At 52.8% G+C, this 26,952-nt stretch overlaps 3 protein-coding genes and 1 long non-coding RNA gene across 4 annotated transcripts; 2 read left to right on the top strand and 2 right to left on the bottom strand.

Annotated features, from left to right (window-relative positions):
• Nucleotides 1-2,028: 2,028 nt before the first annotated feature.
• Nucleotides 2,029-26,191, top strand: LOC139999704 (uncharacterized). The gene is made up of 2 exons (XR_011805186.1): nt 2,029-3,975; nt 26,035-26,191. It is a non-coding gene; the product is annotated as an uncharacterized lncRNA (long non-coding RNA).
• Nucleotides 3,634-4,909, bottom strand: LOC119713053 (feather keratin Cos2-3-like). The gene is made up of 2 exons (XM_038168931.2): nt 4,780-4,909; nt 3,634-4,404 (listed from the first exon to the last, which is right to left on the bottom strand). The coding sequence occupies exons 1-2, from the start codon at nt 4,876-4,878 to the stop codon at nt 4,078-4,080; spliced, it is 426 nt and encodes a 141-aa protein (XP_038024859.1). The 5' UTR covers nt 4,879-4,909; the 3' UTR covers nt 3,634-4,077.
• LOC113840601 (uncharacterized) lies at nt 9,088-24,019 on the top strand. The gene is made up of 4 exons (XM_072028889.1): nt 9,088-9,326; nt 9,770-10,493; nt 20,040-23,241; nt 23,880-24,019. Exons 1-3 carry the CDS (start codon nt 9,275-9,277, stop codon nt 20,230-20,232), a joined length of 969 nt encoding a protein of 322 aa, XP_071884990.1. The 5' UTR covers nt 9,088-9,274; the 3' UTR covers nt 20,233-23,241; nt 23,880-24,019.
• Nucleotides 25,695-26,952, bottom strand: LOC119715122 (feather keratin Cos2-3-like). Its single transcript, XM_072028932.1, has 2 exons — nt 26,839-26,952; nt 25,695-26,463 (listed from the first exon to the last, which is right to left on the bottom strand). Exons 1-2 carry the CDS (start codon nt 26,935-26,937, stop codon nt 26,137-26,139), a joined length of 426 nt encoding a protein of 141 aa, XP_071885033.1. The 5' UTR covers nt 26,938-26,952; the 3' UTR covers nt 25,695-26,136.

Raw genomic sequence — 26,952 nt, 5'->3', positions numbered from 1 at the left:
TATCCCACCCCATCACGGTTCCCATTCTCTGAGTACTTTTCTGTCTATATATGTAGTTTACTAAGAAGTGCATGGCAAGTGAGTTTGGGCACTGGAAAAGGTTCCCCATGGAAGTGGTCACAGCAACAAGCCTGCTGGGGTTCAAGAAGCATTTGGACTGTCATGTTAAGGGGTGTAGCTGATTAACCATTATGGGCCCAGTCAGATTCAGGGTACTGAACTATCACAATCACAAATTTCACCAATAACACATAAACCATTAGGGGTCCAGTCGGATATTCACTAATAGCGTATTAACTGTTAGGGGTCTGGTTGGATTCAGAACACTGAACTATCACAGTCACAGATTCACCAATAACGTATAACCACCCTTACACTAGTCGCGCTTAATGAGAGCTATAACAATGCAATTAAGTACGATTTATTACAGCAACAGGTACACGGGTTCTTTGGATTGCCGGCGATACTGCCTGCAAAAGCAAGCTAGCATGCATGAAATACACAGGTGACACAGGCATTACAGGTGTTACAGATGTTACAGGTGTGACAGGTGCGCAGCCTAGATATTAACGCATTAAAAGGATCAAAGACTCCAGAGAGATTTATAACCAAGTGTTCAAACCTCACCCAAATGTGTCCCAATGGGGGGGAAGAGAGGCTCAGCCCATTGACTGGTCCCAGGAGTCAGGAGGTCCTGAGGATGTTGTATTCCCTTGGGATGGTATCTCCCCTGATGGTGGTATCTTCCCTAACATCCCCTCTCTCTTAGGCCAATTTATATTATTTTCTGTCTTTTAGGTGGAGCTTGAGTGACTCTAGTCACGCATATCTTAGTTATAGAATCATAGAATCATAGAATATCCTGAGTTGGAAGGGACCCTTAAGGATCATCAAGTCCAACTCTTGACACCGCACAGGTCTACCCAAAAGTTCAGACCATGTGACTAAGCGCACAGTCCAATCTCTTCTTAAATTCAGTCAGGCTCAGTGCAGTGACCACTTCCCTGGGGAGCCTGTTCCAGTGTGCAACCATTCTCTCTGTGAAGAACTTCCTCCTGATGTCAAGCCTAAACTTCCCCTGCCTCAGCTTAACCCCGTTCCCGCGGGTCCTGTCGCTGGTGTTAATGGAGAAAAGGTCTCCTGCCTCTCGACACCCCCTTACGAGGAAGTTGTAGACTGCGATGAGGTCTCCCCTCAGCCTCCTCTTCTCCAGGCTGAACAGGCCCAGTGCCCTCAGCCGTTCCTCGTACGTCTTCCCCTCCAGGCCTTTCACCATCTTCGTAGCCCTCCTCTGGACACTGTCCAACAGTTTCATGTCCTTTTTATACTGTGGTGCCCAGAACTGCACACAGTACTCGAGGTGAGGCCGCACCAGCGCAGAGTAGAGCGGGACAATCACCTCCCTCGACCTACTAGCGATGCCGTGCTTGATGCACCCCAGGACACGGTTGGCCCTCCTGGCTGCCAGGGCACACTGCTGGCTCATATTCAACTTGCTGTCTACCACGACCCCCAGATCCCTCTCTTCTAGGCTGCTCTCCAGCATCTCATCGCCCAGTCTGTACGTGCAGCCAGGGTTTCCCCGTCCCAGGTGCAGGACCCGGCACTTGCTCTTATTGAACTTCATGCGGTTAGTGATCGCCCAGCTCTCCAACCTATCCAGATCCCTCTGCAAGGCCGTTCCACCCTCATTCGAGTCCACAACTCCTCCAAGTTTGGTGTCATCAGCAAACTTGCTCAAAATACCTTCTATTCCTACATCCAATACATTATGATTGGTGAAAAGTTCTCCCGTCTCTGTTTAAAGTAATAGGCTCCAAGAAATTCAGAGCTCATGCTCAGTGTGGGGTGGTCACACCTTGGAGGCAGGTAGCTTTTGGGATGGAGGTGTGTTTTGGTATTATAATGATATTATAATGAGCAACAGTACACTAGGGTACAGCGTTTGTCAAAACATGACAGGTCCTTGGATCAGGGTAGCAAAAAGTGCAGCTTATAATGCAGCTACACCCCACCCTGAAAGCCTCTTCAATGCTGTACATTTTCTTTGAAATGTGAATGTTAGTTTTATTTTCCTAGTTACTTCAGGAAATTGCACCACACGGACAACAGTCTCATACCCGTAGTTTGCAGGTGAAGCTAGAGGAGATGGACTTGATGACCCTTGTTTGTCTGTTCTAACTTAGTATATCCTAGCATTCTGTTTTTCTATGGTTTTCAGAGACAATGAGATGCTATGTGGACGATGCCTTTTTACCAAGACAAGACAAGATTAGGCAAGGCCAGGCACAGGCACACATGCAGCAGAGCTGGGGCAGGGCTATGCTAGGCCTGAGCTTATGCAGAGACCCTGGGCTAGGGCTCAGGCCAGAGCTGGGAGCCATGGTTATCCTGGACTTTGGTGGGCTTGGTTCTGATGCTTGTTGCCCTTGCGCTGCCACCTGAGCTAGCACTGCCTCCCAGAGAACCTGGCCTGGGGAGAGGTCCCCCCATCCTCACACCATGGAGCAATAGCCCCATCCCCCATCCTGGTCCCTTGGCACTGGCAGCATGTACAGCCTGTGTGAAACTAAATCACCCCCACACCACAGGGCCCCAAGGTTTTACAGATGTGGGAAGGCCCTTGCCTGGGAGTGGAGAGCAGTGGTGCTGCATGAAGCAAAAGGGCCACTACATCCTCATGGCTCTGGGAATGACAGAGGAGCTTGGTGCCTGGGAGAAGATCCCCCAGCGTGTGCCCTGTGGTTGGGCTGGTGCATACCCTGTGACATTCAGCGCCCATATACAGACCTTGCTGAGTGCACAACCAGGTCGCATTCTCACTGCCATGTCTCATCAGAGACACTGGGATATCTGCCCCCACATGATCTCTTTTCTGGAGCATGATGGGGTTGTACTGCCTGTGGGCCTCTGAGTTCCAGGGCCTGGTGAAAGATGATCCATGCTTGGGAAAAAGAAAGCAAGACAGAGAAGCCATGAGTGTTTGTGCACCGGTGCCTGTCCTGGGCCTGCCTTCATAAAAAAGGAGTTGAGTTCACAGGGCCTGGGGACTCCAGTGTGTGGCCTGATGGGACTAGTACCAGTACAAACCTGTGGATCCCCTCAGCCCTATGCATCCTGGCAACAGCTGGGCCATGCCAGACACTGTGCTGTAGTGTGATGGGGATGCACAGGGAAACTGTTTCTGCTCTCCATGCCCAGACATGATACCCATGATCACGTGGTGGAAGAAAGGTGAATGTGGAAGTGAGACAGAGGGCCATCGCCAAGAAAATTACCCATTCCCAGTTTCTGCAATCCTTTGAGATCATCTTTGTCTGAACCTCCATCCCCAGCACAGCTCCACCCATAGCAAGACAAACACTCTTCCCCAAGAGGTGGGGCCTACAATGTCAACAGCGCTTGTCTAGGCAGAGATGCCACAAGTCAAGGACTGGTGGCCATTGGTTGTGGAGGAACTAAAGATGTCTTCCTCACCTTCAAGAGACACTGCCTGAAAGAGGAATTGCTGCAGTATGCCCCACCCTCCAGTGCCTAGAGGAATGAGGCAGTGCCCCCAGCCTATTCCCACTAAGGAATGGTTTTCTCCCTTGGCCATCAGTATCCAGATGAAAAGACCACACAGGGACACACTCAGGGTTGCTGCAAATGTTTATCAAGGCTCAGGAGGGAAAGGAGGTGACTCCAAGAGGAGGCCCCGAGATCGTAGCACAGCAGGAGCAGACAAAAATCTGTTCAGCTTTTCCAATGGCAGACTTGCAACAGGGCATCAATCTACCTGGCCCACATGGGGAGAGGGTCTACCAGGTCTCTCCAGGCTGGTTTCTGGGGGCCTCACACAAAGGAGAGGGCAAGAAAGAAAAGAAAGAAAAAGAGCGTGTAGAAAACAGGATAGGAAGACATTGGTCATGTTGTCATAGACTCCGGGCTGGCCCCTTCCTATCTGTCTTTACAGGACAAGCCAGAGATGGTCAGGTCCTCTCAGAACAACAACATGAGGTCTCTTCTTCCATCCATTTTGGCCAGCAGCATGTTCTGGGTTCCTGGGGTCCTGGTCTGGGGCACTGTCTGGCATCTTTAGCAGGGGCGGCACCTGCTGCCACAGTAGCGGCTGGTAATGCAGGAGAGGTCACAGCACCCAGAGTTGATGGGGACTCCGTCACAGCTGAGGATGCTGCCAACGGCAGCAGAGGTGGAGGATCCCACAGCCGTGTTCTGCGGGAAGGAGCTGAGGATGGGGCCGGGCAGGGTCACCACCACGGGAGAGGGCTGGATGACAATGGTGGAGTTCTGGCACTGCCTGACACAGGGCTCGTTGCAGCTGCTGGCCAGTGGGGTCGGGCCGCAGGGCTGGCATGGCCGGCACTGGTCATAGCAGGACATGTCTGGGGGCAGGAGGTTCACCTGGGAGAGAGGGCAGATAGGAAGTTTAACATGGGCATGCATGAGGAGCAGCCAGTCACCCCACCCTAACAGATCCAAGGCACAGGCAGTACTGTGAGCTGGAGGCTGTGCAGGGATGTGCGAGGCATTCTTGGCTGCATCCTGACAGGGCCCAAAATGAGCCACCACAGCCAGGATACACCCTAGGCTTCAGCATAAGAGCCATCACACCAAAGGCCCAATCTTCCTCCATGACAAACCTTCTACAACTTGACTCTCCCACAACCAGCAGTCCCAAGATATGGCAGGGCACACAGCTGATAGCAGCTGAAAGGTCCAAGGAACTGAGTCCTCCTGTGGGACAATGAGGGGAACAAGAAAAGGCTTCACACTCACCTGGTTCCCAACAAGAAGAAGGCCAGAGAAGTGGATGAGAGAGCACGGAGCTGGGCTGGCTTTTATAGTGGGCCTTAGCTGCCCCATGTCCAGAGGCATCCCTTGAAGCAGGGACTATTTTCTGACAAGCTGCTCTTGAATGCAAAACATCCCACCTAATGATACGGGATGTGTGTTGCCTTCCTGTGATGCTGCTTTTCATTTCCTGCTTTATGCCTTTTCCCCAAAGAAGGCAACTTCTGAGTGGCAGGTAGGGAGGCCCAAGTATTTCCAGGCGACACATGTCAGTGTGGGCAGAAGGCTCAGCTCACGTGCTGGAAGAGTCCAGTAAAGGCAAATGTTGTCAGTCTGGGTGACTCCCTAGGGACTCTCTGGGGCCCCTTTGGCTACAGGTGACCCAGCTCCTGCCTGTGACCCTACCCCTGCTGACACTGCCCTCAGGGAAAACCTGCTGGCCTGTTTTGCCTCCTCCTGCTCTGACCCAGGGGTGTCTGTAAAGGGGGAGAGGTTGTGCAGGGCCCTTTCTGGATCACAAAAGAAAGGCCCAACAGGTCAGTGGCTGTTTTAGTTAGAAGGAATAACAAGATGAATGTACACAGAAAGGAAACCTTACATCTGCAGGTGATCCTGCCTTCTACCAGCATCGGACAGAGCCGGGTGGGTTTTCCCAAGACACACAGTGCAGATCCTGTCCATAGGGAATTCCTTCTTCACTCCCATAACTTGATGCCTTTTTGCTTTAAAAAATGAATAAAATCATACACCATCTCCTTACATGACGCAAGCTTATTTCTGTCATGACACCCACCAGTGATCAGTCGGGGCACTCCAGCACTTTCCTTACCACTGCTACTCAGCCTAACAAATGGAATTCTCAGGCCTTAAGTTCAAGGCCCAAGAAAGCTGACATTGTTTTGTCAACAGACCTGGCTCCCGTGCCTTCTGGAAGGCTCACAGTCCGCCTCCCCTCTCTATCTCTTCAAAACATGTGCTTTCCTCAAATTCTGTCTATGCTGTACATGTTGTCACATTCATGCACATGTTCGTCCCTTGTGGGCACTTGCCTGTATTGGGGCTATGTGGGACAGACTCAGCATTCCCCACAGCAGCCCCTAGAGTGCTGTGCTCTGCACTTGGAGCTAGAACAGCATTGCCATCACACCAACATTGGGGCTATAGTGGAGCAGTGCTGACACAGCATCAAGACTCTCTCCAAGCCCCACAAAGCCAGCAGGTATGCACGTGAGCACGAGGTTGGGAGGGGACATCACCAGGGCAGCTGACCTAAACCAACCAAAGGGATATTCCGTACTGGATGATGTCACACTCAGCAGGAAAGATGTGAAAGGGGAAGGAAAAACAGGGGTGGGCATACTGAGTCAGTGCTTCCAAAGACTTCAACGAACATCACTTGCTGATGGGAAGTGGAGTATAATTTTCTCTCAATTTGTTTCCAAACAACCTTCACTCTTTAGTTTCATAATTATTCTTCCTTTTTCATTTAATTATATTATCCCTGTCTATACTTGTAAGCCCTTTAGCTTAAATCACATTGTCTCCCCACATCTTGCTTTCAGCAGATTGTGTGAGAGAGCTGTGTGGTGGATGTTTAGTTGGCAAGAAGAGAGGAAGAAGGAACCTGAGAACAGCTGAACAATCACAGAACAAAAACAGCCCAGAAGTGCCCACAGCACATATGTTGAAATGCAGCCTTCTGTATCTGAAGCCCTCTTTCTCCTGACCCTAAGAAGTTCATTGCCAATGTCAGTCCCCAACAAGGATGGGCCCACAACAGTTTGGATCCTTTCTTTAATTCTGTACCACAGGATTCAGAGTGAAAGAGCATGGTGACAGTCACCCCTCCCTGCCGCTCCAGGCCAGGACACAGCTGCACTCCCCATGGCTAGAGTGTTCAAAAGGATGGTGTTAGCTTTATGCACAAGGAGAAAGGCTGAGAAATTCTGCCATCTTTGTGCAGGCCCAGCCCTGCGTGGATCTGCTGCCGGTGCAGTGTCAGTGGTGTGTGGGGTGGGACAGAGGTCCCCCATGGGGAAACCAATGCCACACATACATCTGTGACTCATGGGCCTGGTGCTGAGTCATGCAGGGCCTGAAACCTTGGGCAGAAGTGGTACTGAACCAGAGGAACATGGGTCCTGGTGTTGCTGTGCTGTGGGAGGAGGGAAAGACCCCGTGGGTGCAACACAGAAAGCCAAACAGACGTGTATTGTCTACTCCCACTTCACAGGGGGATTCAAAGGAAACAGAGCTGAACTTTGGAGATGAAGCATACTTAGTCTGGGGCTAATGCGTGCAATTTCAGAAATGGGTAGGCTTGGTTATATGGATGAAATATACATGGAAGAAATATTTACCCTGAAGGCGATCAAGTCCTAGAGCAGATTGCCAAAGAGATGCTATTGGAGCTCCACCCTCTGAAAAGTTCAGACTTTGCCTGGACTTGATCCTAAGCAACCTGATCTGATGAGACCCGCTCTGAAAACAGGGTTGGACTACGTGCGTGCTGGAGGTGCAGCCTGTGATCCTCTGGATGCACAGTCACCACATATCAGCCTTGGAGGGATGCTGTTGACGGATCACTGTTTCTGTTAATTCCCAGGGTGACCCATGATCACATACCGATATCATTCATGATATCAAAAGCGGGCGGAGGGAACAGCACTCATGCACACTGCTGCTGATGTCAAAAGATGCATGATTTCATGGGTGCACTCACAGACACTCCTGGATGCATACTGAAGTATATTTGGGAATGCACAGAGATAGTTGTGCACACAGTGAAGAAAACAAATACTGCTCTCCTGAACTCCAGAGTTCGGCTTTTACTTTCAACTGTCTGTCAAGGAACATCCTGGATTGCTGAGGCCCTGCTGTGTTTTACCTCCAGAAGATATCGAGTGGTGGAAGGCAAGGAATCCTGAGCAGCAACTCTATCTCCTTCCCACAGGAGTGAGGGGAAGGTCTAGAGAGAGGTTTCTTTTGTTGCTGCTGGGTTTGTCTGAGAGCTGAGAGCTGCTGCTCTTTATTCTGGACTCAGATATCTACCTCTTGATCCAGGTTGGGAATACACTCGTGTGTGGTGCCCAAATAGCCCATGCATCCTTCTGTGTAATTTGTCTTTGGAAACCTCTCATTCATTGACATGTGCCATGTCTTGGTCAGAACGCCTCTTTATGGACAATTTACTTTTCCAGCTGTGTGGTCTGGCTCCTCTTCCTCCACTAGCGGGCCTAAACTGGGATGTCCTCTTCACACTCATGGCCTATGACCAAGCTGCGTGCATCTGCCACCCACTGCAGAACTGCAGTCTGGTGGGAGGCCTGTGGGCTGAGCTCCTGCTCCCCTCCTTGGCACAAGCGGTGCTCACCCTTTGTTTGCCCTGCTCTGGCCCTACACAATCGCAGCTCCTTCTGGGACTCGCTGTCAGTCATGCAGCTGCCTTCTGCAGAGAGCTTCTGGACTGCTGTGCTTCTTGAATACAACAGCACCACCAGTTTTCCTGTCCTCCTTGAGTTCCTGCAGGGTGCTCCTCCCTCTGAATGTAGACATGTGAGGAGACACAAGACACTGTCTGCTCACTCTCACTTCCCTGCACTTGTATCATGCCGGGGGCTACGTTCCCTCCTCTATACCCAACCCATTGCCAACTTGTCCCACAACAAAGTGGTGTCCATCTTCTCCAGGGCTATGATGCCCCTGCTCCATGCACCAATCTGCAGCCTAGGGACCGAGAAAATGAAGGAAGCCATGCAAAACCGAGGGAGGTTTTTTCTTTGTTTCCCCTGCTGTGTTCGCTGTCTCTGCTTTCAGGGCCATGCCCTTTTCTCTACTCTCTTCTGCAATGGAGGTCTTGGGGAAGCTGCCATCACTGCTTCCACAGCAGCCCTCATTTTCTTTCTTACCTTTCAGCTCCTCCCTCCTTGTTTCCTACCCTAGAAGCAGCCGTTCAGCACCTGGGGGGGGGGCCGAGAGAAAGAACAGCAGGAAGCTGGAAACAACACACAGGGATACAAACCTGACTGAGGGACGCAGTGAGGAGACCAAATGTGGGCAGTCACATCACTTGCGTGGGGTACACGGGGCTGAGGCTCCTTCTCTGCTCTCCTCTATGCCTCCTCATCTCCTACCATGTTCACTGCCCTCCTCTCCCCTTCCCACTCCCAAAGGAGATGCCGTAGCAGAAGGGCAGCTGCTGTCTCCGCTCCCTCGCCCTTTCGCTCCGGCTCCATCTCCCACTCCCTCTCGCTCTGCCTCTCCTATCCCGGGCTGGGCTGCAGGACGGGCAGAGCCCCGCGGGCAGCAGCCGAAGCCCTGCCCGCCCACAGGCGCCCAGCACTCGCAGCCCGGGCCAGCCCCCGAGCGGCCCCGGGGCGGAGCTGGCGGCGCCGGGCGGCGGCGGCGGGGAGGAGGCGCCGCGGGCGGAGCAGAGCCGGGGCTGGCGGGGGCAGCGCGGCGCGGGCGGCGGAGCGGCGGGATGCGGCAGGGCCGGGCCGCAGGGCTGGCGGCGCTGGCCGCGGTGCTCCTGGGTGCGCGGGGCTGCCGGCGCCGGGGACGGGACGGGACGGGACGGGACGGGACGGGGCTGCCCTCGCTTCTGGCCCGCCGGCTTCTTACGGACCTCGCTCCCCTCTGGCCTCCCTCTGCAGCCATCCCGCCTGCCTCCAGCGAGCTCAGCCGGCCGTTGCCTCCCACCTTGCCTTGCTCCCTGCCTTCCTCCTCTCCTTTCGGCACACCCCCACTCATTGCTGCCTGCTTCCCTTCTTCTCCTGGCTCGGACTCTCCTCCCAAACAGCCCTGCTCCGACTTGGTCCCCTAATAATCATTCCCACTAAAATGCCTTTGTGTGCTTTCTTCTGAGAAAAAGCTCGCATCGGCTATCAACCGTTTTCTTCTCCCCTCTCCCCCTGCGTGATATTTTCGGTGCAGGAAAGACATTTTCTGAGTTTTCTCCTGCTTTCTTTCTCGGCAGTGGCTGTGTGCAGAGCCCAGGTGCAGCAGGAACCATGGGCAGAGACCACCGAGGGCACCGGCATCAACATCACCTGCTCACACCCCAACATCCAGACTGGTGACTACATCTACTGGTACCGCCATCTCCCGGGCCAAGGACCTACATTCCTAGTGTTCGGTACTAGAGGCTCCAGTGCACTGAGGGACCTGCCGGGGTGGCTCGTGGTGGCAGCAGACCGCCGGTCCAGCGCCCTGTGGCTCACCGAGCCCCGTCTTCGGGACGCGGCGGTGTATTACTGCGCCCTGAGAGCCACGGGGAGAGGAGCCGGGGCTGCGGCCGTGCAGGAACCGTGGCGGGCGGGGCCGGGCGTGTGTGGCGGGGGCGAGGCAGGGGCACAGCCCCCAGGGGGCGCTGCCGCTCCGCCCGCCAGGACCACCTCGTCCCGCAGCCGCGGGGGTTCCCCCGCCAGCCCGGCCCCTCCAAGGCACTTCGGTTCTGCTGAAAGGGTCTGGAGCCTGGGTGCAGCTGAACGGAGATGGCACCAGCCTGCCAGAGACACAGCCACAGCCGGAGCCACGTGGGCGTCCTGGCGTTGCTTGGAAGTCCCCTTGCAGGTTGGATGGCAGAGGGAGGCCACTGGGGACACTTACCCCTTGCTGGGGTTGCCCACCTGCCAGAAGGGGCCAGAAGAGGGAAGCAGACAGGGGCGATGTCGTTGCCCTTTTGCCTTACCGCTGACCAGGTGAAATGTCCTAGCCTTCACAGGCCTGCAGTTTTGAGCTAACTGCACAAGTGTGACGCTCACGGTGCTTGAACACTTCTGGCTGGCCATGGGGATCCTAGGGCACGGCAAAGATTGGCTGGATTCCTTTCTGACTGCTTTAGCCACTAGTCTTGAGACTAGGGGGAGAGCTTTGCTCCACCCTCTGTGCTGAGGTTTAGAGGCTGCTTTGAGCTGGCAGAGGGGGAAGTGAACTTGCAAGCTTGAGCTCCCTCTTTCCAGGCACTATGTGGGCACCCTGTGAAGGCGAGAGCGTGACATGGTCCTGCTTTTCCTGTCAGCCTTGTTGGCACTGTCAGACTTTGGTGAGATGTGACATTGAGGAGGGCAAGCTAGGGGCCAGATGGCATCCCAACATTTCTGGAGGGGGGAAATTGGAGTCCTGCCTCCCTGGAAGAACTGGAAGTGTTTTCTGCAGGGAGAGCAGGGGCTGCAGACCAGTACGGGAGACAGTCTGGCAGATGTCAGGAGCAACGAGTGTACAGGGATGAATAAGCATCTGCACTTTTCCTTCTGCACATCCTCAGAGAGGAAGGGTCCCATGTTGGGTCAGGGTCTCCCTGTACAGGGGAGTGATTTTTACTCTTAGGATACTACACAGTGAGTTCATATTAGAATACGTCTAATCTTTGTATTTAGCTGTCTATTCAAATTGCATTGCTAGGTGATATATTCAAAAGTCAAATGGAGCCAAACTCTCAAAGAAAAAGGGAATAGCTTAGGCTTTTTTTTTTTTTTTTTCCTGAAGCTGGGAACCCTGATTTATGGAGCTGTACTGGGACTGCCTGGGACAGAATTAACATTCTCCACAGTAGTCTCTAGAGTGCTGTGCTCTTCACTTGGAGCTAGAACTCCAGTGTTGGCACAACATCAAGATTCTTTCTCCAACACCTCCAAAGCCAGGAAGTGGAGGGTGGGAAAGAGGCAGGAGGGGACATCGCCAGGGCAACTGACCCATACCATCCAAAGGGATATTCCATACCATGTGATGTCACACTCAGCAATAAAAGGCGGCAAAGGGGAAGGAAAGCGGGGAGCTCTCATTATGAAGACATCTGTCCTCCCAAACAATCGCTATGAGTATTGAGGCCCTGCTTGCCAGGAGACGGCCAAACCTCACTTTTTGAGGGGAAGTAGAGGATAATTTTCTTTTCTCTCTGTGCTTCCATGCAGCCTTTGCTTATTTTCTTCTCTTACTTTTGCTTTATACCAAATTTCTTTCTTTTTCGCTTCTTCTTCTTCTTAGGGTGAGTGAGGGAGTGGTTGTGGTGGAGCTCACAAAAGGAACGTAAGACAGACCACTTGCTGCAGATCCTGTTCCTGCTGAGATTCACTGGCATTGTTATCTTTGGAGATTTTCTGGGATTTTTTGTGATTCTTCTTAGAAATGGAAAACTATTCATCAAACAACACATTTCTTCACTCCTACAGACTTGCCACATGCTCACTGCCATGTGCAGTGAGCACTTCTGGGGACCAGATCTGCGGAAGAGGTGTGGGGAGAAGGTCTGGAGAGCTGATCTGGGAACCTGGTCTAGGAATCAGTCCTGGGCACTAACTCTGAGGAGCAGCCCTGGGCACCCACTCTGATGACCGGGTCAGGAGACCAGCTCTCAGGAGTACAGGTCTGGGGACCAGATTCGGGAACCATGTCTGGGCACCAGGAGTGGGGACTGTGTCTGTGAACTAGCTCTGGAGACCAGATCTTGGGGGTAGAACTGGAGACCAGGTGTGAAGAGCAGGTCTGGATACCAGGTTTGTGAGAGCAGAACTGAAGAACAGATCTGGGGAGCAGGTCTGCAGACCACTTCTGGGAAACCAGTCTGGGGACCACCTCTGGGAAACCAGTCTGGGGAGCAGTTCTCAAGACCAGATAGGTGGAACAGGCGTGCAGAGCAGGTCATATTAGCAGGTCTGTGGAGCCAGCTCTGGGGAGCAGCTCTAGCGAGCATGTCTAGGGACCAGATCTGTGGAACAGGTGTGAGGAGAAGGTGTAGGGAGCAGGTCCTGGTGGAGCACGTCTTGGGACCAGGTCTGCCAGCTGCAGCAGGCCTCCAGGAGCTTCAGCGCAACCTCACTGGCGAGCTGCTGTGGTCTCCCGGGTGTGGCAGCGGAACCCTGCCAATGACCTGCGTCGGACTGAGGGCGTGACAGCAGACCCCCGCTAATGACCAGCAGTGGTTTCCCAAGTGCCACAGCAGACTCACACCGAAGAGCCATGCCTGGCTCTCCAGGAGCTACGGTGGACCCTTGCCGGCAAGCTACTGGAATCTCCCAAGTGCGGTGGTGGACCCCCACCAGCCAGCCATGGCTGGCCTCCGGAAACCACAGTGCCCCTCACTGGCAAGCTGTTGCAATCTACTGGGCTATATGGGGCCAAGAGCTGTGATCCAGATCTAAGGATCAGGTCTGGGCAGCAGGTCTGGGGGAGCAGATCTGCAGACCAGGTGTTCATGCCCGGGTCATAGGAACCCGATCTGGGAACTCTGTACTGGGAAGAGCTCTGTGGGATCCAGCTCTAGGGAGCAGGTGTGGGGAGCAGATCTGGGTACAAGGTATGAAGAACAGATATGGGGACAAGATCTTGGGCTCAGGATGTGGACAGCACAGCTCTGTACAGCACAGCAGAGCTCTGTGCCTACTCAGGTGAGCTGCCATGCAGATCCCAAACTTCTCCACGAAAAATCTCCATCTGTTTCAGGAAAACACAAGCAATGAGGAGGATTCACTGCTTTGTGCAGTAAACTTTTTTGGAGAGGGGGAGAACGTTCACGCTGCCTGGGGGGTATAAAAGGAACAGTTGGGGGCTGCAGGGCTTGGAGTGTCATTCCTTTGTGTGTCTGAGAATTCTACATTTGAGGTGTACTGAGAGAGGTATGGGGGAAGACAACGCAACTAGCCAGGTGCAGCCAAGCCAGACAAGGTGTTAGGGGTGGTGATAGAGGGAGCCCAAGCATCAGGGAAGCAGAAACCGCTGGGGATGTGGCCCTGGGTGGGTGCCCCCTGTGGCCCATCATTGTAAATGCATGTGACCCACTGAACCCACATCCGTTTCCCTGCTGATTCCTCACCCCTTGCCCTATGGAACAGGTTGTCCTTGTCCCCTCTGGGCTTGTGCCACCCAACACCCCAATGGAGCCCCTTTCCTCTTGCAAATGCTAGGTTATCCCACTAGAACAGGACACAGCCAGAAACCCTGGGCTGCTGCATAGCATGATTCCTCCCTTCTTTCTGGGGATGTGAAAGAGAAATCAAAGTGTCTTGTCCTCCCACAGGAAACATCCCCATGGAGCTGAGGACCCCAGGTGAAGGTGCACAAGCTCAGTGGAGAAGACAGCCCTGACATCAGCCATGGCCAAACAGTGCCTGTGCAGAACAGAAGGCAGATGTAGCTGGGGAAGTGAGGACCCCACTGGGAGAGGAGACGAGAGCAGCCCCTGCACATGATGCGGCTCCCAGAGTTCCCAAGGTCCCTGACTGTGACAACCCTCAGAGGTTGCTGCAGCTGGAGGAGGGAGAAACCCCAGGGAGCATTTGGGGCACAGTCAGAACAGAAAATTTATCTTTGCTGAATCTCCTCCTGTTCCCCCAGCAGGGTCATTTCCTGAGCTCTGTTCTCTTGGGGCTGGGAGGTGCTTTTCTGACTCTCTCTCCCACAGCAAACAAGAGGGTCGGTCTCAGCATGCACCGTGGGTATCTCATCCTCACTGCCTTCCTGGGGCAACTGCTGGGTAAGTGCTGGCTTTTAATCAAGGTATAAATCTGCTTTCCCCAGGAAGCCTTACCACGTTTATGTGGGGAACAGCTTCTGAATCACAGGGAGAATGTTGGTAAATGTTGTCTCCTGTTTCTGGTTCTTGGCTGGTTTCTATCATGATACTGTTATTCTTCAAAATTTGGAAATGGAGATGGAGAAGAGACCTCTCCTGCTTCTCTCGTCCTTTCAGTCCATGTCTTTTCTGCCTCTCTCTTCTGGTCCACCTACTGTCACCAGAGAAGGTTTCATCAGTCTCTGCAGTCCCTCATTTCTCCCTTTCCTATAGAAAAAAACAGATTGTGTCCAAGTCAATACAGGACATGAAAGCTCTCCTCCCATGGACATTACCAGGGTGTCCAGTCTGTCTTCTGCCTGCTGTGTTCCTCCAAAGTCCTCTTCCTTGTGTGCACAGGCTGGGCTCACTCCTGGGAAACTTATCTCCCACATGTCTGAATTCACTCCTGTTTGGCTGCCTGGAGACTTTTCTACAGAGCTGCTGACCTTCTTTTTCTTCCAGAAACCATGGGGCAGGTGTCCATCACCCAGGAAGAAGGACAAGTCTCCGTGGAGCAGGGAAACACCTTCCAGACAAATTGCACATATGAAACCTCCTCCTTTAATGGCTTGTTCTGGTACAAGCAAAAGAAGGGACAAGCCCCTCAGCTGATTACACATCAAGCAGTAGCAGGCACCAAGCAGAAGGACCGTTTCACCACGGAGCTGAACACTAAGGGGAAATCCAGTGTTCTGCATCTGAAGGAAGTCGAGCTCTCTGACAGCGCCTTGTACCTCTGTGCTGTGCGTGACACCCTGGTGCACAGAGCTGCCCTGGCTGAGCAACAACTCTGGATGTGGAGGGGATGTGTCTGTGCAAGGCAGAGCTCTGGGATGGGGCACTCAACTCTCCCCTGGCTGTGCTGTTTCCCCTGTTCACTCCAGGATCTACCAGCCCAATCCTCTTTCCCAAACAGCCTGATGTCTTTGGCTGTGCAGAGAGGGCTGACCTTGACTGGTTGACATGGGCCACAGTGCTCTACTTTCCTCCCTTTTTGGGCTGCCAGACTAGGGCAGAGCCTGCTGGGAAACAGAACTCCCCTGGGGGCTTGCCCTCAGCCCCTCATCCCCAGGGTGAGTAAATTCCTTCAAGCCCATGATAAAGCTGTTTGCTTTGAGCCCTGGCTAGCCCAGGCCAGAGACCCCTAGATGTAGTTCTGACAGAGATTTACAGGGTACTTCCCTCTCTTCAATGAGTCAGTCAATAGCAATGGATTTGCATCCCAGCCACCAGGTTATCTGCAGACCTCCAGCCAGTCCATGTCCAAAGCCTGTGCCTGAGGGACAGGAAAAATAGAGCAGCCCCTAGTGCCAAAGGCCATGCTCTCCATGTTCTTCACAGTAAGCAATCAGAGCAAGAGATAAATGAAGACTTACAACCCACTGAGTTCATTGATGTCTCCTCAGGGGAGCTGGAGGCATGTATGATCATCCTCAGTCCCTGCACAGGAAGCAGTGTCATAGTGACCAGCTCCTGCAGCAGTGTGGGATTGCGTGTCTGGGACAACCTGGTGCATGTCTGGGACAAGCCAGGCATCCTGCAGGCTGCAAATGCCAAGGCCAGACAGGAGAATCGAGGCTGTGCTGATGAACCTTCCTCTGTCTCAAAACCATGTTGAATATGGTGTTTTGATGTCCCCAGGCTTCAGGAAGCTCTTCTGTCTGTTTGCAAGAGCAAGAAGAAACGCAACCTGGAGAAAGAAAAGCTTGGCCTAGGCAGCTCCCAGCAGGGGACAGCCATGGGCCCTCTTTTCTCTGTGCTCTCAGGGAAGGCAGCACCAGCCTCAGCCTTGTCTCAGAAAGGGTCTGATCTACCCCGGGATCACTGCCCCAAGGATTCTCTGGAGACATTGAACACCTCTGCAGGAACAATGCTTTCCCTCTGGTTCTTGCCTGGGAACATGCCTGGGGCTGAACAAACAGCTGTTAAATACCAGTTTGAGAATCCGAATGAGAAAAAAAATGGAAGACGCTTTTTGTTGATGTTTTCTGCTGCTCATATTGCAGCACGAAAGCTCAGGAATAGGAAAGATGAATCAAAAATTTCACTTGTTCTCCAGACGGATTTTGTCGTTTCCAAGACAAAGGTGAATCTCCAAATTGTGAATATGCTCCTTCATCTCAGACTTCAGTGTTAGCCAGGAGATAGTTCTGGCTCAGGAGCACCTATTGATTATTGCTCTAACCCAGGCAATAGATGTGTTATGCGTAGAATGTCTCAGTCCCAGCGTGAGAGCTGCACGGGGGCTAATACTGTTATAAGTTGCCCCCTTAATTAATTTTCAGAGAGCATTGCATTAATAATAGAAAGGAATTTATTGAGTAAGCAACAGCAAGCAAAAGAGCGCTGGGTGGCCGGGGAGTCTCAGCTCCATCAATGGCGCGCACCTCACGCCCACCAGGGTCCCTTTTTATATCTTGGTAATTCTGGGATTACGCAGCACATCCTGGTATATTCTGCGACTATTCTGGTATATTCTGAACGGAGATGGCACCAGCCTGGCAGAGGTGTGTGCAGGGAAGAGGCACTGAAACACAGCCCCTTTCTCCTGAGTCCTCCTTTTCCTCACAATGCAACAATCACCCTTTGTTCCTGCAGAATTCAGGCCCCAACAAGGACCGAATCAGGACAGTTTGGATCCTTGGTTTAATTCAGGGTAACAATGTTTGGAGTGCCTCAGCGTGGCTGTCCATCGATGACCTTGGGATGTACAGGAGAAGCAGACTGCTGTAAGGCTCCTGAGAGTGCCTGTCAGTCAGAGATTTCCGCCCCTGGACACTGCCAGGTTCATCTGTGAGTCAATGCCAGTGCCAGGCCCATCTCCTCACACCTGTCTATAAAGGCCTGCCAGCATTGTCTCAGAAATGCATCGCAGAGGGGACAGATTCCCATGGCTGGTTCTGCCTGGACTGGCTGGTTCGCCTGAGGGTAAAGGAGCAGCTGTCACTCCTCCATGTGTAGAATATCACAGCAAAGGGATCACACAATAGCAAGAGTAATTTCTGTGTCCCCCCCCACTCCCCCTTGTGCCAAATGAATTCTCAGCGTTTGGAGTCTTCAGTATGGCTGACTGTCTGGCACAGTGTTCATAGCTCCTGAGAGCCCTTCCCAGAGGCCCAAGCCTGCAGCTTTGGCGTGGAGGGCACCTTCTGCCTGAGTAGCAGCTGGCAGTGCCAGACACCCAGTCCTGCTGAATGCTTTCATTAGGGCCACAAGCAGTTTGAAGGAGGGCACCCTCGGTCAGTTTGTGCATGGTCCCCAAACAGGGCACACAGGTGGTGACAGCGTAGATCACAAATGTGTTGTGGAGAACACAGGCTGGCTGGAGAAAGGGGCTGACCAGAACCTCATTTTGGTGCAAAGGAGCAAAGAAAAGGATTTTCCTCTTGGGTAGGAAGCGCCCCCAGAGTAATTCAGGATGGGGGCTGGCTGCCAAGGAAGCAGACCCTCAGGAAAGGCTTTTGGGTGCAGGAGGCACCCAGCCACACACGAGCCAGCAGCGCGCCCTTGCAGCAAAGGCAGCCAACGGCCTGTGCAGCTGGAGGCATCAGGGGGTGCCCCGCAGTGCGTGGGGCCGGGCAGGTGGGGCGTGGGCGAGGCGGGGGCACAGCCACAGTCGGGCCGCGTGGGGTCGCTGCCGGTGCTTGGAAGTCCCCTTGCAGGGCCTGGAGTTAAACAGCACGGGCCCGAGGGAGCCTCAGAACAGCCACACTGGGTTTCCTCCGTTTTCTGCAGTGGTCTTTTTTCCAAGAGCTTGTTGTACAGGTTTCTTCCTAAGCCCAAATCCAGGACCTCTAGCGCTGAGATGACATCCTGGCAATACAACAAATATCTGTGCTGGTCACTCACTCTAATGACACGTGTTGGAACCTTGGATCTTGCCAAAGGACTGAGTTGTAGAGGGGTTTGCTGCACTAGCCAGCGCTGTTGAAGGTCTGCCCTTGGTGCAGGATTCACTCCTGTGTGTGCAGAGGTGCTGACTGCTGAGCAGAGGGCTGTGGTGGGGCGTCCTTCCCTGCCAGATAGTGTGTGGCTATTGATTCAAAGATCGAAGCCGAAATTCCTTTAAGTGGTATATTCTTTATTGCAGCGCTGGATGCACGGGGGATCTCTCCACCTATCGTGCATACCCAAAGCGGAAAGCAGTCTTGAATTTATACAATCAATCTATCAATATTCTACAAGTGCCTATACATATGCATTACCTATCCCCGCCTTCCCTCGCTTCTCATGCTAATTAGCCTTTTGGCACCTTGCGCCTGCGTAGAGCCTCCCAAGAATTGTGGGCAGGGGTCTTTGGGAGGAAGACCCTGAGTCTTCCTCACAGTGTACTTTTCAGCTTTGGTCAGGAATCTGCTGAATTGGCACGTTTCTTAATTGCGAGAGCTGGTTGTTGCCAATTCTTCCGTTTGTTGTATCTTTATAATGAATTCCAATGTCCAATTTTGAGATTTATAGTCCTTACATTTGTTTCTCTGTCCGTCTGCCGCTTCCTTATCATGAGTTCCAGTGTGTTGTTTCGAGATATACAGTCCATGTCTGGGGAATGTCCTTGCCTCCCCAATGCCTCCCCAATACCTCCTTAATCACTCTCCCGGGGGATTGGGTGGAAGGGGGGTGGGGGAAGCAATCCCATCTTCATTGACAGCAGAGGTGGGTGCAGGTCTCTGTCTCTGGCCGGGTTCTGGATGGGAGGGGGAGGCCACTGGGGACACTTGCCCCTTGCTGGGGCTGCCCACCTGCTGGAAGGGGCAAAAAGAGGGAAGCACACAGCAGCCATGTTGGTGTCCTTTTGCCTTACTGCTGACCAAGTGAAATGTCCTAGGCTTCACAGGCTTTCAGCTGTGAGCTAACTGCACAAGTGTGACGCTCCCTGTGCTGGAACACTTCTGGCTGGCCATGGGGATCCTAGGGCACGGCAAAGATTGGCTGGATTCCTTTCTGACTGCTTTAGCCACTAGTCCATCCCTCTCTTGAGAGCCTTGCTAGGGCAGAGGTGAGCCCCAAGGAGCAGCAGGGGGAGAGCTTTGCTCCACCCTCTGTGCTGAGGTTTAGAGGCTGCTTTGAGCTGGCAGAGGGGGAAGTGAACTTGCAAGCTTGAGCTCCCTCTTTCCAGGCACTACGTGGGCACCCTGTGAAGGCGAGAGCGTGACATGGTCCTGCTTTTCCTGTCAGCCTTGTTGGCACTGTCAGACTTTGGTGAGATGTGACTTTGAGGCAGGGCAAGCTAGGGGCCAGATGGCATCCCATCATTTCTGGAGGGGGGAAATTGGACTCCTTCCTCCTGGAAGAACTAGAAGTGTTTTCTGTAGGGAGAGCAGGGGCTGCAGACCAGTACGGGAGACAGTCTGGGAGATGTCAGGAGCAACGAGTGTACAGGGATGAATAAGCTTCTACACTTTTCCTTTGCAGATGCCTAGCATTCATACATGCATTGTTCACAGGTACATAAGGACTCAAATCCTGGTGAGATACTCCTAAAAAGTACGTAAGCTGACAGACTTGGTTATGGGAATTGAATAACACGTGCAGAAAGAAGAGTGCATGTGTACTTAGCTCAGCATTTTACAGCCCATGAAAAGGGAGATGGAGAGTGGGGACAGTGAACAAGTTGGTGAGCTGATAGACACAGGAGAGAGAGGGGGAGAACAGATACATCTTCAAGCAGTGCTGAGATGCTGTTCTGGCTTTGCAGGTCATGCACAGAAGGACTCTGTGGTGCAGTTTGCACAAGAAACTGCCATCCAGGTGGGACACAACGCTACTCTGCACTGCAATTTCTCCACCAGCTACTCTGCTCCCTACATCTTCTGGTACCAGCAGCGCCTGACCCAGTCCCCTCAGTTCTTGCTGCAGGTGAGCAAGTTCAAGCCTCATGTGCATTCTGAGAGGATCTCCTCCGTGCTCTCCATGGAGAACTCCCAGGTGCTTCTCCACGTGCAAGATGCCAAGCTCCAGGACAGCGCTGTCTACCTGTGTGCACTGAGCCCACACTGGTGCCCTCAGCTTGCAGCTTTATACAGGAAGGTGCGGGTGCTGTGAGGTGCAGTTCCGTCTCATCACAGTTTGCATAGCGCTCTGAGCTGAGCCTGCCCAGCAAGGACACCTGGGGCTTGTGGTGAGCCAGGTGTGAGTGGCAGCCCCTGCTCCTGATGCCTGGCAGTGTGGTTAGCATAACCAACAGCAAGGCAAATATCCATCATGTGGAAGGGGCTGTTAATGTGCACCCCTGCCTCCTTGTCTCTCCCTCTCACTGGCCCCAGCATGCCGAGATACCCACCATTGTGGCGAGAAAGGGCATTGGTGTTATCAAGCTAGTAATCAAACTAGCAATTTATTTGTAGTAAGCTTTAGGATTTTGTAGTAATTTTTAGTATTTCTAGTAATTTATTATATAATAATAAATCTCTAGTTACAACCACAACCAGTGGCCGGTCCTCATTCCGCCAAGGATCCGTAGAGAACCTGCCAGTGCTCTGTAGTGTTGGGAGACAGAGCTGGGTGTAGTCAGCAGGAGCCTTGTGTTAGAATAATGAATGGTTCCCTTGAGAAATGGGCCCCACTGTGAAAGGGTTTTCTTGGAAATGGAAGGCAAGATGCAAAGCAGCAATGGCTAAGCTCAATACACCACAATCCAAATCCTTCTAGGAATGAATTTAATAAATGGAAAGATACATGTACAGTAAGGAAAGAGAAAAGGAAAGAAGGAGAGTTAGCTGGCTGTTAGCTGCAATGTGGAAAATTGAGAAGGAGTGGGCTGGAAGGCGATCAGGCCCAGTCAGCATGAGTTTATGAAAGGCAGGTCCTGCTTGACGAACCTGATCTCCTTCTATGACACAGTGACGCTCTGGGTGGATGAGGGAAAGGCTGTGGATGTGGTCTACCTTGACTTCAGCAAGGCTTTTGACACCGTTTCCCACAGCATTCTCCTCAAGAAACTGGCTGCTCATGGCTTGGACTGGCGCATGCTTCATTGGGTTAGAAACTGGCTGAATAGTCAGGCCCAAAGAGTTGTCCCTGATTTATGGAGCTGTACTGGGACTGTCTGGGACAGAATTAACATTCCCCACAGTAGCCCCTAGGGTGCTGTGCTCTGCACTTAGAGCTAGAACTCCACTGCCATCACAACAATGTTTGGGCAATTATGGACCAGCGCTGGCACAACATCAAGATTCTTTCTCCAACACCTCCAAAGCCAGGAAGTGGAGGGTTGGCAAAAGGAGGGAGGGGACATCACCATGGCAGCTGACCCATATCATCCAAAGGGATATTCCATACCATGTGATGTCACACTCAGCAATAAAAGGCGGCAAAGGGGAAGGAAAGCGGGGAGCTCTCATTATGAAGACATCTGTCCTCCCAAACAATCGCTATGAGTATTAAGGCCCTGCTTGCCAGGAGATGGCCAAACATCATTTTTTGAGGGGAAGTAGAGAATAATTTTCTTTTCTCTCTGTGCTTCTGTGCAGCCCTTGCTTATTTCTCTCTCTTACTTTTCCCTTATATTAATTTTTTTTCTTCTCACCCTCTTCTGATGAGGGGGAGTAAGAGAGTGGTTGTGGTGGAGCTCACCAAGGAACATAAGACAGACCACTTGTCAGGGCAAGGCACATGCTGCAGATCCTGCTCCTGTTGAGATTCACTGGCATTGTTATCTTTGGAGATTTTCTGGGATTTTGTGTAATTCTTCTTTGAAATGGAGAGCTCTATTCATCAAAAAACAACACGTTGCTTCACTCCTACAGACTTGCCACATGCACACTACCACGTGCCAAAGGATGTGGACAGCACAGCTCTGTACAGCACAGCAGAGCTCTGTGCCTATTCAGGCCAGCTGCCATGCAGATCCCAAACTTCTCCATGAACAATCTCCTTCTGTTTCGGGACACCACAGGCAGTGAAGAGGATTCACTGCTTCATGCGGTAAATATTTTTGGAGAGAGGGAGAATGTTCACACTGCCTGGGGGCTATGAAAGGAGCAGTTGGGGGCTGCAGGGCTTGGAGTGTCATTCCTTTGGATGTCTGAGAAGTACACATCTGAGGCATTGACAAGGCAACTAGCCAGGCGCAGCCTAGCCAGACAAGGTGTTAGGGGTGGTGATAGAGGGGGCCCAAGCATCAGGGAAGCAGAAACTGCTGGGGATGTGGCCCTGGGTGAGTGCCCCCTGTGGCCCATCATTGTGAGTGCATGTGACCCACTGAACCCACATCCTTTTCCCTGCTGACTCCTCACCCCTTGCCCAATGGAACAGGTTGTCCTTGTCCCCTCTAGGCTCATGCCATCCAACACCCCAGTGGAGCCCCGTTCCTCTTGCAAATGCTAGGTTATCCCACCAGAACAGGACACAGCCAGAAACCCTGGGCTGCTGCGTAGCATGGTTCCTCCCTTCTTTCTGGGGATGTGAAAGGCATCTACTCCTCACACAGGAAACAGAAACATTTCTATGGAGCAGAGGACCCCAAGGTAGAAAGAACAAGCTCAGTGGGGAAGACTGTCCTGACATCAGCCATGGCCAAACAGTGCCTGTGCAGAAGAGAGAAGAGAAGGCAGATGTAGCTGGGGAAGTGAGGACCCCACTGGGAGAGGAGACGAGAGCAGCCCCTGCACATGATGCGGCTCCCAGAGTTCCCAGGATCCCTGACTGTGACAATCCTCAAAGGTTGCTGCAGCTGGAGGAGGGAGAAACCCCAGGGAGCATTTGGGGCACAGTCAGAACAGAAAATTTATCTTTGCTGAATCTCCTCCTGTTCCCCCAGCAGAGTCATTTCCTGAGCTCTGTTCTCTTGGGGCTGGGAGGTGCTTTTCTGACTCTCTCTCCCACAGCAAACAAGAGGGTCGGTCTCAGCATGCACCGTGGGTATCTCATCCTCACTGCCTTCCTGGGGCAACTGCTGGGTAAGTGCTGGCTTTTAATCAAGACATAAATCTTCTTTTCCCAGGAAGCCCTCGTCAGCCTTACCACATTTATGTGAAAAAGAGATTATGAATCACAGGGAAAATGTTGGTAAATGTTGTCTCCTGTTTCTGGTTCTTGGACTGGTTATCTCACATTGCTGTTATTCTTCAAAATTTGGAATGAGGAGATGGAGAAGAGACCTCTCCTGCTTCTCTCGTCCTTTCAGTCCATCCCTTTTCTGCGTCTCTCTTCTGGTCCACCTACTGTAACCAGAGAAGATTTCATCAGTCTCTGCCATCCCTCATTTCTCCCTTTCCTATAGAAACAGACAGATTGTGTCCAAGTGGATACAGGGACATGAAAGCTCTCCTCCCATGGACATTACCAGGGTGTCCAGTCTGTCTTATGCCTGATGTGTGAGGCAGGAGGAGCAGGCACACAGTACAGCTCTCCTCAGGGTCCGCTCTGGCCAGGGAGCTCTGAGCTCTGCCCCCAAACCACCTTGCTGTGCCCCAGCCCTGGGGACCTTTCAGCCCAGTAAAGGACAGGGGGCCTTATCTCCCACAGGTCTGAATTCACTCCTGTTTGGCAGTCTGGAGATTTCCCCACAGAACTGCTGAACTTCTCTTTCTTCCAGAAACCACGGGGCAGGTGTCCATCACCCAGCATGAAGGACAAGTCACTGTGGAGCAGGGAAACACCTTCCAGACCAATTGCACATATGAAACCTCCAGATTTAATGGCTTGCTCTGGTACCAGCAGAAGAAGGGACAAGCCCCTCAACGGATTTCCTATCAAGCAGGAGCAGGCACCAAGCAGAGTGACCGTCTCACCACGGAGCTGAACACTGAGAGGAAATCCAGTGTTCTGCGGCTGAAGGAAGTCGAGCTTTCTGACAGCGCCTTGTACTTCTGTGCTGTGAGTGACACCCTGGTGCAGGAAGGTGCCCTGGCTGTGCAACAACTCTGGATGTGGAGGGGACTTGTTCTCCAGAAGGATTCTGTCATTTCCAAGACAATTGTGAATCTCCAAATTGTGAATATGCTCCTCCATCTCAGACTTCAGTGTTAGCCAGGAGATAATTCTGGCTCAGAAGCACCTATTGATTATTGCTCTAACCCAAGCAATGGATGTGTTATGCGTAGAAAGTCTCGGTCCCAGCGTGAGAGCTGGGCCGGGGCTAATACCTGATAGGCCAGACTCCAGAGAGGCCTGGATGAAGGCTCCATCCAGAGATGGCCCTGCACCACCTAAGAGGCTGGCTAGGCCAGGCTGACAAGATTTGGCCAGCCCAGGCACAGGCACACAGGCAGCAGAGCTGGGGCAATGCCATGCTAGGCCTGAGCATGAGCAGAGTCTTTGGACTAGGGGCAAGACTCTTTGTGAAAGTAAATTACCCCCACACCACAGGGCCCCGAGGTGTGCTACTGTGGGAAGGCCCTCACCTGGGTGTGGAGAGCAGTGGGGCTACATGGAGCACAAGGGCCACTTCATCCTCATGGCTCTGGGAATGACAGAGGAGCTTGGTGCCTGGGAGAAGATCCCCCAGCGTGTGCCCTGTGGTTGGGCTGGTGCATGCCTTGTGACATTCAGGGCCCATACACAGATCTTGCTGAGTGCACAATCAGGTCCCATTCTCACTGCTATGTCTCAGCAGAGACTCTGGGATCCCTGCCCCCATGGAATGTCTTTTCTGGAGCATGGTGCAATTGTGCCACCTATGGGGTCTCTGAGTTCCAGGGCCTGATGAAAGCTGATCCATGCTTGGGGAAAAGAAAGCAAGACCGAGCAGCCATGAGTGTTTGGGCATTGGTCCCTGCCCTGGGCCTGCCTTCATGAAAAAGGAATTGAGTTCACAGGGCCTGGGGACTCCAGTGTGTGGCCTGATGGGACTGGTACCAGTACGAACCTGTGGATCCCCTCAGCCCTATGCATCTTGGCAACAGCTGGGCCATGCCAGACGCTGTGCTGTAGTGTGATGGGGATGCACAGGGAAGCTGTTCCTGCTCTTCATGCCCAGACATGATGCCAATGATTAGGTGGTGAAGGAAATGTGAAAGTCGATGAGGGACAGAGGGCCATCACCAAGACAATTACCCATTCCCAGTTTCTGCAGTCCTTTGGGATCATATTGGTCTCAGCCTCCACCCCCAGCACAGCTCCACCCAAAGCAAGACGAACACTCTTCCCCAAGAGCCGGGGCCTACAATGTCAACAGCGCTTGTCTAGGCGGAGATGCCACAAGTCACGGACTGGTGGCTATTGGCTGTGATGGAACTAGGGATGTCTTCCTCACCTTCAAGAGACACTGCCTGAAAGAGGAATTGCTGCAGTATGCCCCACCCTCCAGTGCCTAGAGGAATGAGGCAGTGCCCCCAGCCTATTCCCACTAAGGAATGGTTTTCTCCCTTGGCCATCAGTATCCAGATGAAAAGACCACACAGGGACACACTCAGGGTTGCTGCAAATGTTTATCAAGGCTCAGGAGGGAAAGGAGGACACTCCAAGAGGAGGCCCCAAGATCGTAGCAAGCAGGAGCAGACAAAAATCTGTTCAGCTTTTCCAATGGCAGACTTGCAACAGGGCATCAATCTACCTGGCCCACATGGGGAGAGGGTCTACCAGGTCTCTCCAGGCTGGTTTCTGGGGGCCTCACACAAAGGAGAGGGCAAGAAAGCAAAGAAAGAAAAAGAGCGTGTAGAAAACAGGATAGGAAGACATTGGTCATGTTATCATAGACTCCAGGCTGGCCCCTTCCTATCTGTCTTTACAGGAAAGCCAGAGATGGTCAGGTCCTCTTAGAACAACAACATGAGGTCTCTTCTTCCATCCATTTTGGCCAGCAGCATGTTGTGAGTTCCTGGGGTCCTGGTCTGGGGCACTGTCTGGCATCTTTAGCAGGGGCGGCACCTGCTGCCACAGTAGCGGCTGGTAATGCAGGAGAGGTCACAGCACCCAGAGTTGATGGGGACACCGTCACAGCTGAGGATGCTGCCAACGGCAGCAGAGGTGGAGGATCCCACAGCCGTGTTCTGCGGGAAGGAGCTGAGGATGGGGCCGGGCAGGGTCACCACCACGGGAGAGGGCTGGATGACAATGGTGGAGTTCTGGCACTGCCTAACGCAGGGCTCGTTGCAGCTGCTGGCCAGTGGGGTCGGGCCGCAGGGCTGGCATGGCCGGCACTGGTCGTAGCAGGACATGTCTGGGGGCAGGAGGTTCACCTGGGAGAGAGGGCAGATAGGAAGTTTAACATGGGCATGCATGAGGAGCAGCCAGTCACCCCACCCTAACAGATCCAAGGCACAGGCAGTACTGTGAGCTGGAGGCTGTGCAGGGATGTGCGAGGCATTCTTGGCTGCATCCTGACAGGGCCCAAAAAGAGCCACTGCAGCCGGGATACACCCTAGGCTCCAGCACAGGAGCCATCACACCAAAGGCCCAATCTTCCTCCATGACAAACCTTCTACCCCTTGACTCTCCCACAATCAGCAGTCCCAAGATTTGGCAGGGCACACAGCTGATAGCGGCTGAAAGGTCCAAGGAACTGAGTCCTCCTGTGGGAGAATGAGGGGGACAAGAAGGGGCTTCACACTCACCTGGTTCCCAACAAGAAGAAGGCCAGAGAAGTGGATGAGAGAGCATGGAGCTGGGCTGGCTTTTATAGTGGGCCTTAGCTGCCCCATGTCCAGAGGCATCCCTTGAAGCAGGGA

Source organism: Anas platyrhynchos, chromosome 28, assembly GCF_047663525.1.
Source record: "Anas platyrhynchos isolate ZD024472 breed Pekin duck chromosome 28, IASCAAS_PekinDuck_T2T, whole genome shotgun sequence".
In the NCBI taxonomy this organism is placed as follows: Eukaryota; Metazoa; Chordata; class Aves; order Anseriformes; family Anatidae; genus Anas; species Anas platyrhynchos.
Note: the sequence above shows the minus strand (reverse complement) of the source record. Positions and strands in the feature narration are given on the sequence as shown.

What these genes read in the sequence shown, in the direction of transcription:
- LOC119715122 (XM_072028932.1), bottom strand. Translation starts at nt 26,937, where the DNA reads ATGCCTCTGGACATGGGGCAGCTAAGGCCCACTATAAAAGCCAGCCCA. An exon ending in TTCTTCTTGTTGGGAACCAG is followed by an intron (nt 26,464 to 26,838) that starts GTGAGTGTGAAG and finishes CCTCTCTCCCAG; the next exon opens with GTGAACCTCCTGCCCCCAGA.
- LOC113840601 (XM_072028889.1), top strand. Translation starts at nt 9,275, where the DNA reads ATGCGGCAGGGCCGGGCCGCAGGGCTGGCGGCGCTGGCCGCGGTGCTC. An exon ending in GCTGGCCGCGGTGCTCCTGG is followed by an intron (nt 9,327 to 9,769) that starts GTGCGCGGGGCT and finishes CTTTCTCGGCAG; the next exon opens with TGGCTGTGTGCAGAGCCCAG. An exon ending in TTTGCCTTACCGCTGACCAG is followed by an intron (nt 10,494 to 20,039) that starts GTGAAATGTCCT and finishes CTGGCTTTGCAG; the next exon opens with GTCATGCACAGAAGGACTCT.
- LOC119713053 (XM_038168931.2), bottom strand. Translation starts at nt 4,878, where the DNA reads ATGCCTCTGGACATGGGGCAGCTAAGGCCCACTATAAAAGCCAGCCCA. An exon ending in TTCTTCTTGTTGGGAACCAG is followed by an intron (nt 4,405 to 4,779) that starts GTGAGTGTGAAG and finishes CCTCTCTCCCAG; the next exon opens with GTGAACCTCCTGCCCCCAGA.